Source organism: Bidens hawaiensis, unplaced genomic scaffold (assembly GCF_021521415.1).
Source record: "Bidens hawaiensis isolate Kalapana, Puna unplaced genomic scaffold, B.hawaiensis_p1.1 tig00012729_1, whole genome shotgun sequence".
Classification (NCBI taxonomy): domain Eukaryota; kingdom Viridiplantae; phylum Streptophyta; class Magnoliopsida; order Asterales; family Asteraceae; genus Bidens; species Bidens hawaiensis.
The window spans coordinates 427,039-442,858 of record NW_027492054.1 but is presented as its reverse complement, the minus strand read 5'-3'; the positions used below and the strand labels follow the sequence as shown (position 1 = coordinate 442,858).

Below are 15,820 nucleotides of genomic sequence, written 5' to 3'. Positions count from 1 at the left end.
CAAGTGACATTTACTGATTGACAACCGCCTCCACCCACCATTGATTTATTCGAAGTGACTTTACAAACAAAAAGTTAGGTTCCTACCGGGTGAATTCTTCTCATTCTAAAAATTATTTAGAACTATAGAGTTTAGGAGCTTGTAGACTACCGATATCAAGATGTATGATAAAGTGTGACTCACCAAGTGCTCGAGGAACGTTTAGTCCTATATAGTGAACAAATGAAAATTTAGAAGTACGTTCTAAGAGTGACAGAGTGTGATGTATCCCGTATCCGGACTTACCAAAGTTAATATTATTAGATGGTAACATTTCGTAAGGATAACCTTTAAAATTTCATGTATTAACTGCGATCAACAGATGCATGTTTCCGTGTATGAAAACATATGACGTCATTAGAAAAGGTGACCATTTAATGAAATTGGTCAATTATCAACTTCATGCATGTTTTCTTGCTTTGAAAGCACATCCGTGATTTCAAATTATAAGTATACAACAATATGAATTAACCAAAACATTTTATTCAATATATATATATATATATATATATATATATATATATATATATAAACATTCAAACGATTACAATCAAGTGATATCTAAACGAACAACAAGTTGTGCCACAATCTTCTTTTGGATAACAAACTCAATCTTACTATAAACAAAGTTTTTGTTCATAATAGCCGATAAATTACTAAAAACAAAGTCCACGGTCTCCGGGGCTAAGAAACCAAATGTGTCAAATGTAGAGAGAAAGACGTGTTGATTCTCCAAACAAGTTTTCTCGTGTTTAACAATCATGCCCAATGTCGCATTCAACGCAGCCTGCCCTGCTACAACCCCATTGTTTCTAAGCCCAACAAGAGGGACACTTATGCGAGGTCAACACAAGTGTGTTTCCCTCCTACCCACCAAAAAACAAATACATTGGCCGGTCGTAAAGTAGGTCTTCCGTTAAACGGATCCGTCAAAAAGATTACATACAAAGATTTTATTAATTTGTATTTTGATCAATTGTGTACTACATCACTGGTCGTATATAAAAAGGGTGTTGCTAAACGTACTCCCTCCATACGATATTTACTAAACATACACTCCTCTTAAGCTTATCAAATCAATTATCATTTTCCCTTAACATTACTTACATACATATTAGTCCCTCCAATATTTTTTTTCACTTAATAGTCTTCACTAAATATATCAAATTAAACACTATTTTGTTATTATTAACTATTTTTTATTATTATTGTAAATATTATTAATATTTTTTTAATAATATCAATATTAGTATTAATCTTTCACACACACATATATTTATATATAGTTTTATAAATATAATAAGTATGATCTAAGACAATAAACACAAAAAGAAAGACAGAAACAAAAATAAATAAATAAAACATTCTAGAAATAAAAAAATAAAAATAAAACTTTTAAAGAGAGGCCATAACATTTAAAAAATGTTATAGGGTAGTAATATGTCAAATAAAATTCTTGAAGGGATTTAAAGTTCATAGGAGGGGGTATGACAAGTAAGAGAAAGATGTACGTTTAGCCTGACCCAGATAAAAAGTATGCATATATTTTGGTTTTCCGATAAAAAATACTTTTTTTTAGGAATTTCTTTATGCGAAAATGTGTGTTATTTTCGATAAATACTAAATATTTAAAATCTTTCCTTTTTTGCATCGGTTCCAATTTTCTATTTTCAAATATCTTAAATCCTTTAAACCTTTGAAAATTGTTTCTATCGACTATAATATTATTATACTTACATCATCACCGAGAGATGCTAAATTCGTATCAGACTTTAATGCAACAAGAGTCATATCTGGTGGAAGTTGTAACCGTGAAAGTTTAATGTAATATGGAATAATCAGTCTCTCTTGAAACTTTTAATGAAATTGGCATGTTCAAAAGTATATCTAAGTTAGTTTCTATTATTTATATATAATTTTTGAAAGTACGTATGTAATGTTAATGGTGTCTCTCTTAACGAGTCATAACACTTGTCATACCTCAATCTCATCACCCAAGTTTAAATCCTTATTACAAGCGACGATACTACCCATATTTTAAAATGCACATGAGTCGAGATTTGAACTGTGACCGCTCAGAAAAAACCCCACACAAAAACTCATGATCACCTTCACCCCACTAAAATGGTAACGGCATTTCTGATATTATATGTGAATTTCAAACCGGCCTTATCACAAAGTTAAAGACGAGAGTAATAATTTTATTCATATTCGTTTTAGTTGTTCTAGTGAAGGTTAAATGCTCATAGTGTTCAAACTACAAATATTAATGCCTTTAAATATCTCTATTCTCTACTAATAGAAATTTGGCAACATCCCTCTAGTTTTGTTAATGGCAATAAAGAACTTGAAACTTAATTAATTCTCCATCCGTCTCATTAAAAATATCACTATTTTTTATTTTGTTTGTCTCATTACAAAAATTCATTTTTAAAATTTATTATTTAATTTTCAAATATACCCTTAAACACACAATTAACATTAATAAACAATATTGATGGGCCCAATTTCCAATGACATTATTGCAATTTGTTAAGCGAAAAAGTAATTATTTAATCTCCATCCGTTATTCCAATGACATTATTGCAATTTGTTAAACAATATTGATCTACCTTAAAATTTGTGTTTTTTCAAACCATTACCCTTTTAATGGGACAGAGGGAGTATAAACAATAAACAAGCTGGAGACCCACGTGCTACGGCAGCGTGAACTTAATTCATGAACCTTAACGTCTTAGCTGGTTACCTTGCTGGAAACCTGAAAGGATCCAAACTTTATCTCTCTCTGTAGCTGCTTTCGGCGGGAACTTGGTTGTTTTGATTCGTTTCGTTATGGCATTGTTTTTTAGAAAAATCCCCAAATTAACCATGTACCCACAACCAAGAACCAAAATAACATGGGAAGTCTATAAAACACGGATGCTTCACGAATTCTAAGGACTTCATAAGTTGACACACATAAGTGAAACGTCCAAGCTTTAAGGGATTTATTTGACAGCGGACTCACATATAGACCACTTACTTGCTTGACACGTGACATAATTCAGAGGTAGCGTCCAAGCCCTAGGCGCTTTCTTCGAAAAGCACCATAATCTAGACATTTTGACTTAAAAAAAATAGTACGAAGCATCTAAAAATCCTACAAGGTGTCTAAAAATTTGTATAGAAGCATCTAAATATCATACTAGCTAAAGTCTCTAAAAACCATAGAAAACGTCTAAAAATCATACTAAGCATCTAAAAATGATAATGAAGCGTTCGAAAATTGTAAGAAACGTCTTAAACTCGTATGGAAGTGTCTAAAAATAAATTTAGAAAAAAAAACCCGAAACATCTAAATACGTACGAGAAACATCTACATATGTGCGTAAACGTATAAAAAAGTGGAAGCGTCAAAGCCGAAGAAAACGTCTTGGAGACATTTCTTCTGATCCTAGACATTCAGGTGCATATTTAGACTTTTAAAAGAAAACGTCTTGGTTTATATGTGGGTCTAACCATTAAATAAAGGCTCTAAAGTCAATATTTCATCCATCTGTAAACTTATGAAGTCCTTAATTTTGGTGATGCCTCTATATTTTTAAGACTTTTCATATTTATTTTGGTTTTTGGTTACTGCTCCATGTTATTTTAGTGATTTTTTTGGCATATTATTTAATTAGAAGAAAATAAAAAAAAGTAGAAAAACAAATTATCATGTGTTAAGAGTTTGGTTTTGAGTTTTGACTTCTATAAGACATTAGACGCATCAAGTGGCAAGTGGCAACAGGCCTACAACCTATAAAACTTATAAAATTAGGGGGCTTGAGTTTATTCTTTGTTATTGGGCCACCAAAAATCAGTTGGGCTAGCCATCGAATGGAGTAAAACGCCACAGAAGGTTTTCTAGAATGGGACTAGAGGTGCACACAGAAACCGGTTAACCGGTTTCTAACCGATTTTATAACCGGTTAGTAACCGGTCCAATCCTAACCGGTCACTAACTGATCCTAACCGCCGGTTAGTAACCGGTTTCTATTCTTGATTTCAAAACCGGCTATAAACCGGTTAACCGATTTTTTAATTATTATTTTATAAAAAACCGGTTATTAACCGGTTAACCAGTCCGGCCTAACCGGTCAAAACCGCTTCGCTAGCCGGCCAAAACCGGTTACTACCCTAATCGAAAAACCGGTATAACCGGTTAATGCCCGCCAAAAAAAACCGGTTAGCAAAATAACCGGTTATAGATTAACCGGTTAACCGATTTGTGCACCTCTAAATGGGACTAGAGGTGTAAAAAAAACCGGTTTCACCTAAACCGACTCAAACCGCCAGTTTCAGGATTGGCTCCCCTCAAGATCTATCAAACCGGTTTAAAACTAGATAAAACCGGTTTATTAACCAGACCAAACCGACGTGACTAGGCCGGCCTATCTTGCTTTTAAACCTGTTTGAGTCAAACCGGTTTTGATAATTCGTTGACCAAACCGGTTTGGTTTGGGTTTAAAACTGGTTTTGTACACCTCTAAATGGGACGACAAGTTCGGGGTGGTTCGCAAGGCAGCACATCTGAAAAAAAAGGAGAATAGGTAAGAGTTCGTTTACACGTCGTTTGCTTTATTATTAACTAGCTTTTATCCACTGCATTACGGGGTTGTTTTATATTATCCGTTTATAATATTTGTATATTTTTTGGATTTTAATTTTAGTGAAAGTTAATAATATACTTAGAGTTTAATAATGAAAGAGTTTCACATATAAATATGAAGTTATAGCTCGGTTTAAAAGCTATCTACGTTTGGCGAGACTCACGACACACTTAATTTTTCACTATAAAATTGTTTCTTAATTATATATATTTTTTTTAAAAAAGCAGATATAAAATTGTTTCTTAATTATAGGATTTTCATATAAAATATTTTTGGTGACATTAATATTTAATTTAATGAGATATTATAACCCATTTAAGGGCTATTTGGGTTTGTTAAGACTCATACTTAGGAATTCGGGTCAAATGCATGAGAAGCTTCAATTTACAAATTAAACAATCTGGTGGCTAGATAGAATATATGGAGGTTTGATTTATACACACACATACACATTAGCTTTTATCCCCCGTGTTACAGAGTTGTTTTATATTATTCGTTTATAATATTTATATATTTTTTGGATTTTATTTTCATTTATTATAGAGAAGCTAATAACATAGTTAGGATTTGATGATTAAAGAATTTCACAAATAAATAAGATGTTATAACCTGTTTTAAATGATATATGAGTTTGGTGAGACCCATGACCCATTTATTTTTTTACTATAATATTGTTTCTTAATTATAAATAATATTTTTTAATTCAAATATTAGTTTTTAGTATATCCCTGTTTTATAAGATTTTCATATCAAATATTTTGTGAGATTAATTTTTAATTTAATGAGATGTTACAACCTGTTTAAGAATTATCTGGGTTTGATGAGACCCATACCCGTGAATTCTGGTCAAATGTATGAGAAACCTACATTTAAGAATAATAAAATCTGGTGGCTTAAGAGAATGCAGAGAGCAATTAGAGAGTTTTTAAATGTTTCATTTATATATATTATAGATTTAAGGTATGTATATATTCAAATGAAGTTTCAAATAACCTTTACAAAGTTTGTCTTTCATTATTAGGAATCCGTGATTACTACCGGGCTATGGTTTGGTTCTTTTTGTTAAGTTATGATCAGGGCCGGCCCAAATGTCTTGTTGGGCCAAGCAAGTGCTTGAGGCCTCATAAATATAAAGGCCTCTAATTTTAATTAAAAAAAAAATAATATATTAGGTGTTTGGAATTAGCCGATGCTGGGCAACTTTGGAAGGGCGGTCAGCGAAACATATGAAGCGGACTCATTTACTCAGTTCAGCTGTGTTGACTTTTGAGGAGTGCATTAAATGGTAATTAGTTTATCAGTTTTTAATATGCTAATTGCCAATTCTAACACCAAATTTTGTCCAAATTAGTAATTACAATCCAATTTATCATCTGTTGTTATTTATTTCTTAGAATCTTTGTTAAGCATTGCACATTAAAACTTTTAGTTGAATACTTAAATATTATTACTAACAGTTGAATGTTAAATCGAAAGCTAGAAATATAAATTTATGTAAATATTGTTTACACAAAAGATATAACTTAAAATAAAATTTTTAACTCTGCCAACTATAAACGTGTAACTTTATTGTTGTCGGTATGACGGTCTCTAACCCGGGTAAAGGATGAGAGTTTATATAAAAAAAAGTTTTTGAAAAAGCCTCCAACTTAATAGTGGCCTCCTAAAACCTTGGGCCGCCACTGGTTATGATGTGTAGCATTTGTGTTCGACACTAGACTTTATCGAATTGTGAGAGTTGAGTTCATATTTGTTCACGTGTTATTGTTTGGCTGTGTTAATTACTGTTTGACGAGTTATAGTATATAATGCAAGTGTTAGTGCCATAGCTAGCTTAGTTAGGGTAAAGACAATATGTAGGAGTTTACATATATAATATGTGCCCAAAGGTAGTCAATAAATTAATATAAGTTATATCTATGTAACTAATGAAATATTTATATTGCACATCTAAATTAAAGAACTTGTTAATCATACTTGAATAAATTATGTTTAAGCATTTGAATGAGCATTAATCACACAGGCATGTGATATGCGTTCGTTTTTGTGTGATTGATTTGGGTTTGATCCAACAAATGGTTTATAGTACGCCACCGGATGGTGCCAATTACCCAAGTTAGTTTAGTTAAGGATTAGACACTTGGTGTGTAATTACATGGATTGTGTTTAGGCCAGTGGTAGGATCAGTACAAGCGGCAGAAAAAATGCCTAAGAAGTCTAAGAGCATCTCCATTGCTTTGTTTAGTTCTGATGTGGCAATGTCCACTTTTTTGAACTGGACAAGTGAAGAATGGAGGTTGATGTTCAGTTAATATTCATTCACAATTCTAAATGCATGTGAACATTAAAAAGGTGGGCCCCTTAGTTAATTAATATTATAAAAGTATTTGAGTTATAGAAAGAAAATATAAAAGTATGTGATTATGTGGAATACAGAGGTGTTAAAAAGTAGATGTAGTGTTGGAGGAAAAATAAGAGTTTTTGGTGTTTGAAAGCGAATAAGTGGAAATCTGATGTGGCGTGTTCAGTTTGTATTTCCTCATCCACCATTGTGGATGCTCTAAGTTAAGGAAAATATTATCCGAAAGTTAGCGACAAAAATTTGTTCCCACTTATAGACATCCAAATATACTGTGCAAGAATATTTTCATCTGAATTCTAATCTTAAGGTTGGTGATAGAATACCAAGAGAAAATCCATCAGAGTATGTTCACGCAGACAACAAAATGCGGACTACACGCTTGATAGTTCCTATCTAATACGTAAGTATTGGTCTCCTTTTCTTGGTTAGGTTATCTGTTAGAAGTCGCTAACAACGTAACAATGAGTGTGGCGTCGGTGATTAACTTCTTTTTTCCCTTATAGTGTGCTGTTTTCCTGCATAAAACTCAAGGGACAAATGATAGACTGATTGATGCGGTGCTCCAAACGGTCCTATATTTTGTAGAACGATAGAATTGGGGACTTTTAATCAAAAGAATCAGAAATATTAACTTTGGCTTGATTGATTTGTTTTCCAAGCATGGCTTGTTCCCTTTCTCTATAATTATGTCCATACTGCTAGAGTTTATCTAATAATCAAATCTATGACTTTATGGCACTAAAAAAAGATAATGTAATCTAGTGGAAAAATACAAACTGTAGGCAAAGCCTTTTTCATTACATTTTGTATAATATTATTTTATATGTTGCACAAAAAGGGAAATACAGTGCACCTGGTTCATGATAATCAAGAACACTTGGGGGGCTCTTCAAGATACCCATTGTTTTGTTTTATTTATTCAACAATCAAGCGAAAACAACACAAACTATTATATTATACATAATTGAAGTCCATTCATACATATTAGATGAGTTTAGGGATCAGCCTCATTCTTTAGAAGCCGGATAGATACAAGCGTTGATCAACAATTGCCAGGACCAGTTATCTTGGAACCAACAAAGGAATCGACGGCTTCACAAACAGTGAGGAAGATGCAGTCTCTTCCAACTTTATCTACGAATTTTGCTACCTTTAGCTTGTGAATCACTTGCCATCTTGGACTGGCAATTGCTAACTGCATCAATAGTTAGAATGTCATCCCAAATATCACCAGAATTTACAATGAAAATGTATATATATATTTTCTTTGGTGAAAACAAGTTTCCTATTATTATTTTTTTAAAATTTTTAATCATACTTTTAAAAAGTTGTGATTACATGATCCTAAATTTGGAGTTATTTAAAGCTTTTTTTTTTTCATAAAAATGCGGCAAAACGTCCAAACATCTCCTCATGATCTCTCTTGGGTATGTAGTTAGCTTTAACTAGTCTTTTATATTTGTAGGTGAAGCATCTAATTCGATAGTGACTGAAGTTAGTAACACCTATATTTTTCTTTAAGGCATCACTCACTGTGTAAATATTAGTGGAGTGGCTTAATTAAGGCTTGTGCTTGGTACATAAACTCACTTTAATCACTGTAAAAGAATATTGTTGAAGTTGGTGATTAGAATCTTACTTTGATGCCTCCTGAAAGCAACTTCTTGTTGATTTCTTCCAATGCTAGAGTTCCGGCATAATCAATGTTGGTGACACCTAAATTACCGAAATATTAGTCAATGAACAAATCAGGAGGCTTTGATCAAGAAACATAGATATAGTAATGTTATATAATATGGATGAAGTTCACTTACTAGACATGTCAAGGATTATTCCATTGATTGGTCTTTTTATTGCTTCTTTTCCGTTCTCTTCGGCTACCCAATTCAGTATCCTAAAGGATATTCCAAGATTAGTACTAACAGATATCAGGATTGCTTATAGAAACAACTTTTCTCGTTCCATTTTAAAATGATTTCATTTGAGGGGTGTTTGGGATTAATTATTGAAGCTGTTTATTTGCTTATATGTATGTATGCAAAATAAATTGAGTTGAATGAGGATATTAAATTAGTTGCTTTTCTCAAAATCATATAGCATTAATCTATGAGTTTTTTTTTTCACATAAATCAAATATATACCTGTCTCTGAGGGGATTTGCATTTGTAAAGCAAAGCAAGCCAGAATTGAGTCGAATTATTAGAACGCCTGGAACTGCTTGCGCGACAGGATACTGATCAACTTCACAGAAGATATCTGTTCCCGGAAGCCTCCCTAGTTCTTGCACACGAGGACGTAGGGCGTTGAGAATTATCTTAGCAAATGAAACAGCAACCTGTCATTAAAAAACACACAATTATTAAATATTAATCAAATATATAAATTGAATCTTTACTCTTGATATATATTAATTAGTAGCTATTTGTTTTTTTTTAAGAAAAAGGATTTGAGTTGACCATACTCCAGTAGAAGGCATTGATTAAACAATAAACACCATAACTGATTTTCTTTTGAAAAGATGAATGCATATTGAATGATGGAACCCAGGTCAACTTGGAAACTGTTTACTTTTTATCGTTCATTGGGGACCTTGGTCTATTTGGATACAGTGCTACACTATTTATTCCCATTGATTATGATTTATGCATCCAACAATCAGAAGATAATATATTATGGTTTATGTATGGTCATGGAAACAACTACATTTTCAGTATTCACTCTATTTAATAAGTGGACTGTCACATTCATTAAGGCCCTAAACTTCTTGGTTTATGAACTTTTTTAGTTTTTAGAAAAAATTTCTTAGAAACCGTGACTATATATATGTTTAACATGTATATTACTTAGATCTATATGATTGCCACTTGCCATCACAAGAAGGAACAAATTTTATGATGATTCAGAAAGAACATGTGATCAAGTTCTTTCTTAATTTCGATTAACGGAAAACTATTTCTTAAGTACCAATGTGTTCATCTTCATCATGCCATCATGGTATCGATATATCTTTAGTTGTCTAATTAAGAACATCTAGATACAACAATTATTTTGAAAGTAAACAAATATATAGAAATTAGCTTAGTACTTAAAGGTAATGAATGCTTACCGCAACCATAAGACCCATCTCTACCGAAGCAAATAACACACCAAAGAAAGCTCCGGCACAAGCCAAGAAGTCGAGTTTGTCAACTTTCCAGATATTATAAGCTTCGGTATAGTTTATTAATCCCGGGAGTGCAGATAAGATAATCGAGGATAGTATAGCAACAGGAGTGTAATACAATAGCCCCGTTAAAAATTGTAGCATTATGAGCACGGTGATGGCCATGACTACATTAGAAACCGCGGTTTGACAGCCAGCAAAAAAGTTAACAGCAGTACGCGAAAATGAACCTGAACAAATGAAATGAAGTAGAGCATATAAGTTAACTGATTTTTGTCCTTCTTTTCTACCTTTTCTGTTAGTTAGGATGTTTCCGTTACGCCACAGTTCAGTTTCGCAATAATAATTAATTAATGTACCTGTGGCAACATAGCAAGAAGACATGGAGCCAGCAATATTCATAAACCCCATAGCTATCATTTCTTTATTCCCATCCATATTATACCCCTTGACTGTAGCAAAAGACCTGCCAACTGCAACAGCTTCCTGTAAAATAAAAATGTATATTGCTGTCAAAATTCAATAAAAAACCAAAACTGAATCTTAATTTTTGGTCATATAATTGAGCTAGGCGAACCGTTAGAGCAATGACTGCACAAACGAGCCCAATTTTGACTGATTCTCTGAGGTGTGGACTGTTGAACTGCAACTCATTAACTGAACTTGGATTCAATCCTCCTTTGACATGCTTGATTATTTTAACTCCGTGTTGATCAGCTCTCGTTAGGTAGACGATCGCAGTTGAGAGAATCACTGATACCAGAGGAGCGACCGCAGGTAACCAGAATAACTTTCTGTTCCTTTTTCCCTGGAACGTATTTTCCATGTGAGTTAACAAATTTTCCATGAGTTAAAAACTTTATCATTAAATCTTGTAAGTTTTTCAGTTGGTATCTTAAATCCTTTTAAACTTGTTCAATCCTACATATTTTAAATTGTATTTGTCTTAAGATGATAAAAAATAAAATAACTAATTAACACACACACAAACACATATGGAGGGATCTATGTAGAACAGTACCATGTATTGCGAGAACATATAAAAGAAAATGGCCAATTCATTTTTCCAATCTTAAACAAACTAAAAATAAAAGAAAATGATATATTATTTATTGTTTTCTCACTTAAATCTCCTAAAATAAAAAAATGAAGAAATTATTTCGCTTGAATGTTCGTTTATTTATATAACTTACATATCTGTAACTTATATACCTATAAATATATATGCAGTTAGAGGAAAGTTAACGCACAAATGAAAATAACGTGCTAATTGTGACAATCAAGTAGAGTACTTATGTAATTACATCATAGAGTAATTACATAATTACTCTATAATGTAATTACATAAAAACTCTTCTTGTATATATATAATTGCTCTACTTGATTATCACAATTAACACGTTTATTTCATTTGTAATTACATTAAAGAGAATAAAAAATATCTCTTAAAATTTAAGAGGCACAACAATTGATGCAAAAGTAACAATTAACAATGCACAAAATTTGGAATTGTATGAGAAATATAGTATTTTTGGCATCTTATATCGGTTAAGAATATTTAGTTTAGGAGATATTTACATATATAATTCTTCAACTTCAAGATAATTTTGTTAATATATAAAGTAATTATACATAAACCCCCTTATATTTACCTATTTATTTGATAAGTTCATTTTAAATTTTTATATGTTCAATATCTTTTAATATATTATGTTTTAAAAAACCTGAACTTATCAATGCGACGTGGTTATTTTGTCTACGTTTTAATGCAAATTTTATTACATTTTGATATGTTTATTATAATGTACAAGTCAATTAAACATAAGAGTGCAACTTGAATATGTAATTATAAACCTAAATTATAATTACTACTTTAACCTTTTAACTCTACTCAACTTTTGTAAATTTAATTAATATTACCCTTCCATTCCCTTAAATTTATCCATACATTCATCTATTTTCTTTATTTTTCTTTTAAATATTTGAAACAAAAAGTTTTAATAAATTTCAAATATACAATCATGATGTGTTTATTTTGTCGACGTATTAATGGAAGATAAGATTTACCAAATATCAATGTAAATGTTATAAGCAAAATGTTTTCGTGTATTTAAACAACAAAATTAATTTTGTTTGTGGTCAAAATCTCAGCAGAATGAGTTTCAATCATTAAAAAAATATTATTTTTGTTTCGGGTCAAACAACGAGGACTTTGACAGATCAAAACGCATTCGAGTTTTAAAGGGATGTAAGTCAAATAGGTTTAGGTCATTATAAAAAAAAGCTTAAATTTTTGTTCAGGTCAATACGAGTAATACGTAAAATGAGTTCGGGTTATTAAAAAATCTGTCAATTTCGGTTCTGGTTAAAACATTTTATGAGCATAATGAGTTAGAATCATTTAAAAAAAATACATCGAATTTGATTCGCATCAAAACAGCGTATATGTCATGAATTCAGATCATTTAACAAAATCGTATCTTACCATTTGTTTAAAATGCTACAATTACTAAAAATCTATTTGAATATATTGTCGTCGTCGCAACATCGTGCTGGTTTACTACTAGTAACATACAACGTATATAGAATTAAAGTTGATTTTGTTACTTACAATAATTCTGGTGATTAGGATGAAGATGAGAAATGAACAGCCAAGGATGAAATTCTGAGGGTACCACTGTTAGAATGAAGAAAAAAAAAACTGTTAAAATATGCAATAAGTGGAAGAAAATATTAAATAAATGAAGTACATAAGTTAAAAGTAGGAGTAATGCCCTTTATTGTCATCCTGACAACGACATCTTGGGAGTTTGGAATATTTATTTAATATATTTGAAAATAAAAAAGGGAAAATATATTGTAGATATGTCTAGAAAAGAAAAGATGTAAACTTACTGAAGTGTGGAATGATTTACCAACAGCAATCAACACGGAAACAATATCAGTTTTTGTTGTGAAATGGCTTATGGCAAGCAAACCCTTGAGCTGTTGGAGACCTATAACAATTGCGGCACCCGCCATGAACCCTACTATAGCCGCTTGCGACAGAAAATCAACAAGAAATCCCAGCCTATGACGTCAAAGGACACAAATTAATCAAAAGAATAATACCATTATTCTCACTAGAATTCCAAAATTGTGATGTATGTATTTGAGTTGGTTTTAATAGAATGTTAAACTAATATGTGTAATTAAACATATACACAATGTAAATGTAATTGTAACTTGAACGAATGATAAGTATTACGGCTTTTAAACCCGAATACAAAGAAGATAAAATATTACCTGAACAATCCAAAAAGAGCTTGGAATGTACCGGTGAAGAAGGTGACTGTGAACACAAGCTTAGTGTATGATATAGGATCAACAACAGGATTTATTACTTTAGAGACCATGGCAGATATCAGCAGGGAAACCACAGCAACCGGACCGATGGCTAGCTCTCGTGAAGTCCCCATTGTTGTATATATTAGAGGAGGGACAACACTAGTGTCTATGAAAGTAAAATAATGTAACACATATTTCAGAAAGGAAAAAGAGCCTGAATTCTTGCTACAAAACACAACATTAGTAAAATGAAAATTATTCAAAACTTACATAGACCATATTGAGGATTTAGTTGGGCTAAAGCAGCATACCCAATACTCTGCATAGTTTAAATATTCCATTAGAGAAATGGTGTAAATGAGTGTACCTTTTGCTCAAGAAATGTACCTGGGGTATGCAAAGGCTAGCAAGTGTAAGCCCTGAAAGCAAGTCATCCTTGAACATGGAAGCCTTGTAATCCCTAGCCCAATTTAGTATCGGAAACATGGAACGGAGAAACGTCACAACCCAAGCCAATGGAGGTTGTGACGAACTCGGTTTGTTGTTTTTCTGAGAGCAAACAGCATTTTTGATAGAGCCAATAATCTCTTGGCGAAAGCCTGGAGGATCAGGCGAATCAAGAACCCATTTGGTTCGCTCAGTGATTCGCTTACGATCCTCCGGACTAAGCTGCAACTCATCATGTCTTTCAACATTAAAGACATGATCAGAAGCAGCGGAAACATCAGACGTTGGCAGTGATGTAGCCATGCTTTTGTTTCTTTGAAGTGTTTGGGGAAACCCGGGTGTGAGACTTAAATGTTCACTTAAATATTCATGCTACGGAACAAAACATGCAGTTTAAGGAACGAATATAAACTTGAAAATTATCCAGCTATAGATGATAAAGGACACAACCTACATTTATGTTGTTCTCATATCCTTTCAATCTTTACAACAAAGATTTGCTGGAACTTATAAGGTTTAAAAACTAGACACTAGTTGCTAGTAATTTTCACAAATAGTAAAACACTAAACCCCACTTAAGGTTAGTGCTGCTACAGTGCTTCACTGAGTTAATGTGTGTGTGCCTTTTTGAATAGTGACATATGAATATGGTACCGAATGCTGTCTACATGCATTGAACTAACAGATGTGAAGCTTCTCTATACACCTATGGTGGATATGTCCCATTAGAATTTGTGTAAAGTAGTGGCTTTTTCTGAAAAAGAACATTGTATATATTATGATGAAAAAGGGGAGGTGTAAAAACATCGGAAGAGAATTAAGCTCGTCTTTTCAGAATGACTTTGGGTTTTTGGACCATGTAGTCAGGTTGCTGCATATATAATCTTTTATAAACAATTTATAGTTTCATTTAGCTTTAATTCGAACCATTCTTTTTAAGTTGATTCCAATATATAGGACAAGATACCAAAACAACACATAAATGAATGGATGGTTTATAAAGCGCATTAGGCTTGGGAATATCGAGACTAGAAAACCTTGACTCAACATGATCATAGAGCATCTTGGAGCAAATTATTTTAAATTTACACCGTACACATAGTTAATTAATCTATAAATCGGATAAGCATAACTAATAGACAATTTTTGTAGCAGCCATGATATGGCATATTGTTAAGTTTTTGAGTTCATGTGGAAGATGGTAGGCATGATGTTGAGGAGCGAAAGGATGGATGTTTTTGTACAAATAAACATTGAATAACAGGTTATGTGAGACGAGTATGAGAATGGAAGGGAGAGAAGATGCGTTTTTTAGCTGTTCTTTGCTATGAGCGGTAAACAGTCAGAGCAGTGAAGTGGCTAGCGCTTTTATCTTTCTATAGGAGGAACCCACTACAAAGACGGTGCCAATCTCTAAAAAGTATTTAAATGTATAAAAGGTCTTTTATGCATTTCTTTTAACCGATACTTATATTCTAGATAAAAGAGACTAGTTGGGGGATTATTTTTTTTGTATTGGTCTGACCTCGGAGTAGGGATGAGATCGGTACCATACTCGTATATGTACCTCATTAAATCTGGGTACCCGTACCAAATTGTTTGATACGGGTACATGTACTTTAGGTACGGTACTCGAGTCGCTTTAGTACCACTTTGTTCTTTTTTAAAAAAAATATCCACTAAACTTGGAGATACTGGCATGGTATCGACAATCAATTATCTATAATATCAAAACCGTAATGCTGCAACCAAAACATAATACCAATACTAAAAAAATGTGGAGCCGCACGTTTAATGGTTGCTATTAATTACGAGTTATTGATGGGAAGAAGAAGAGAAGAAAACTAGGGT

At 32.3% G+C, this 15,820-nt stretch overlaps 1 protein-coding gene across 2 annotated transcripts; it reads right to left on the bottom strand.

The window, feature by feature from the left end:
* Positions 1-7,933: 7,933 nt before the first annotated feature.
* LOC143542015 (low affinity sulfate transporter 3-like) lies at positions 7,934-14,774 on the bottom strand. 2 transcript variants are annotated; one of them, XM_077034690.1, is made up of 13 exons: positions 14,383-14,747; positions 13,910-14,073; positions 13,793-13,841; positions 13,481-13,688; positions 13,091-13,265; positions 12,807-12,872; positions 10,773-11,003; positions 10,555-10,681; positions 10,139-10,425; positions 9,174-9,367; positions 8,847-8,926; positions 8,672-8,748; positions 8,060-8,227 (listed from the first exon to the last, which is right to left on the bottom strand). In XM_077034690.1, the coding sequence occupies exons 2-13, from the start codon at positions 14,006-14,008 to the stop codon at positions 8,075-8,077; spliced, it is 1,746 nt and encodes a 581-aa protein (XP_076890805.1). In that variant the 5' UTR covers positions 14,009-14,073; positions 14,383-14,747; the 3' UTR covers positions 8,060-8,074. The 2 variants fall into 2 exon arrangements, with proteins under 2 accessions (XP_076890804.1, XP_076890805.1); XM_077034689.1 differs by having other exon boundaries at positions 7,934-8,227; positions 13,910-14,774.
* Positions 14,775-15,820: the final 1,046 nt, after the last annotated feature.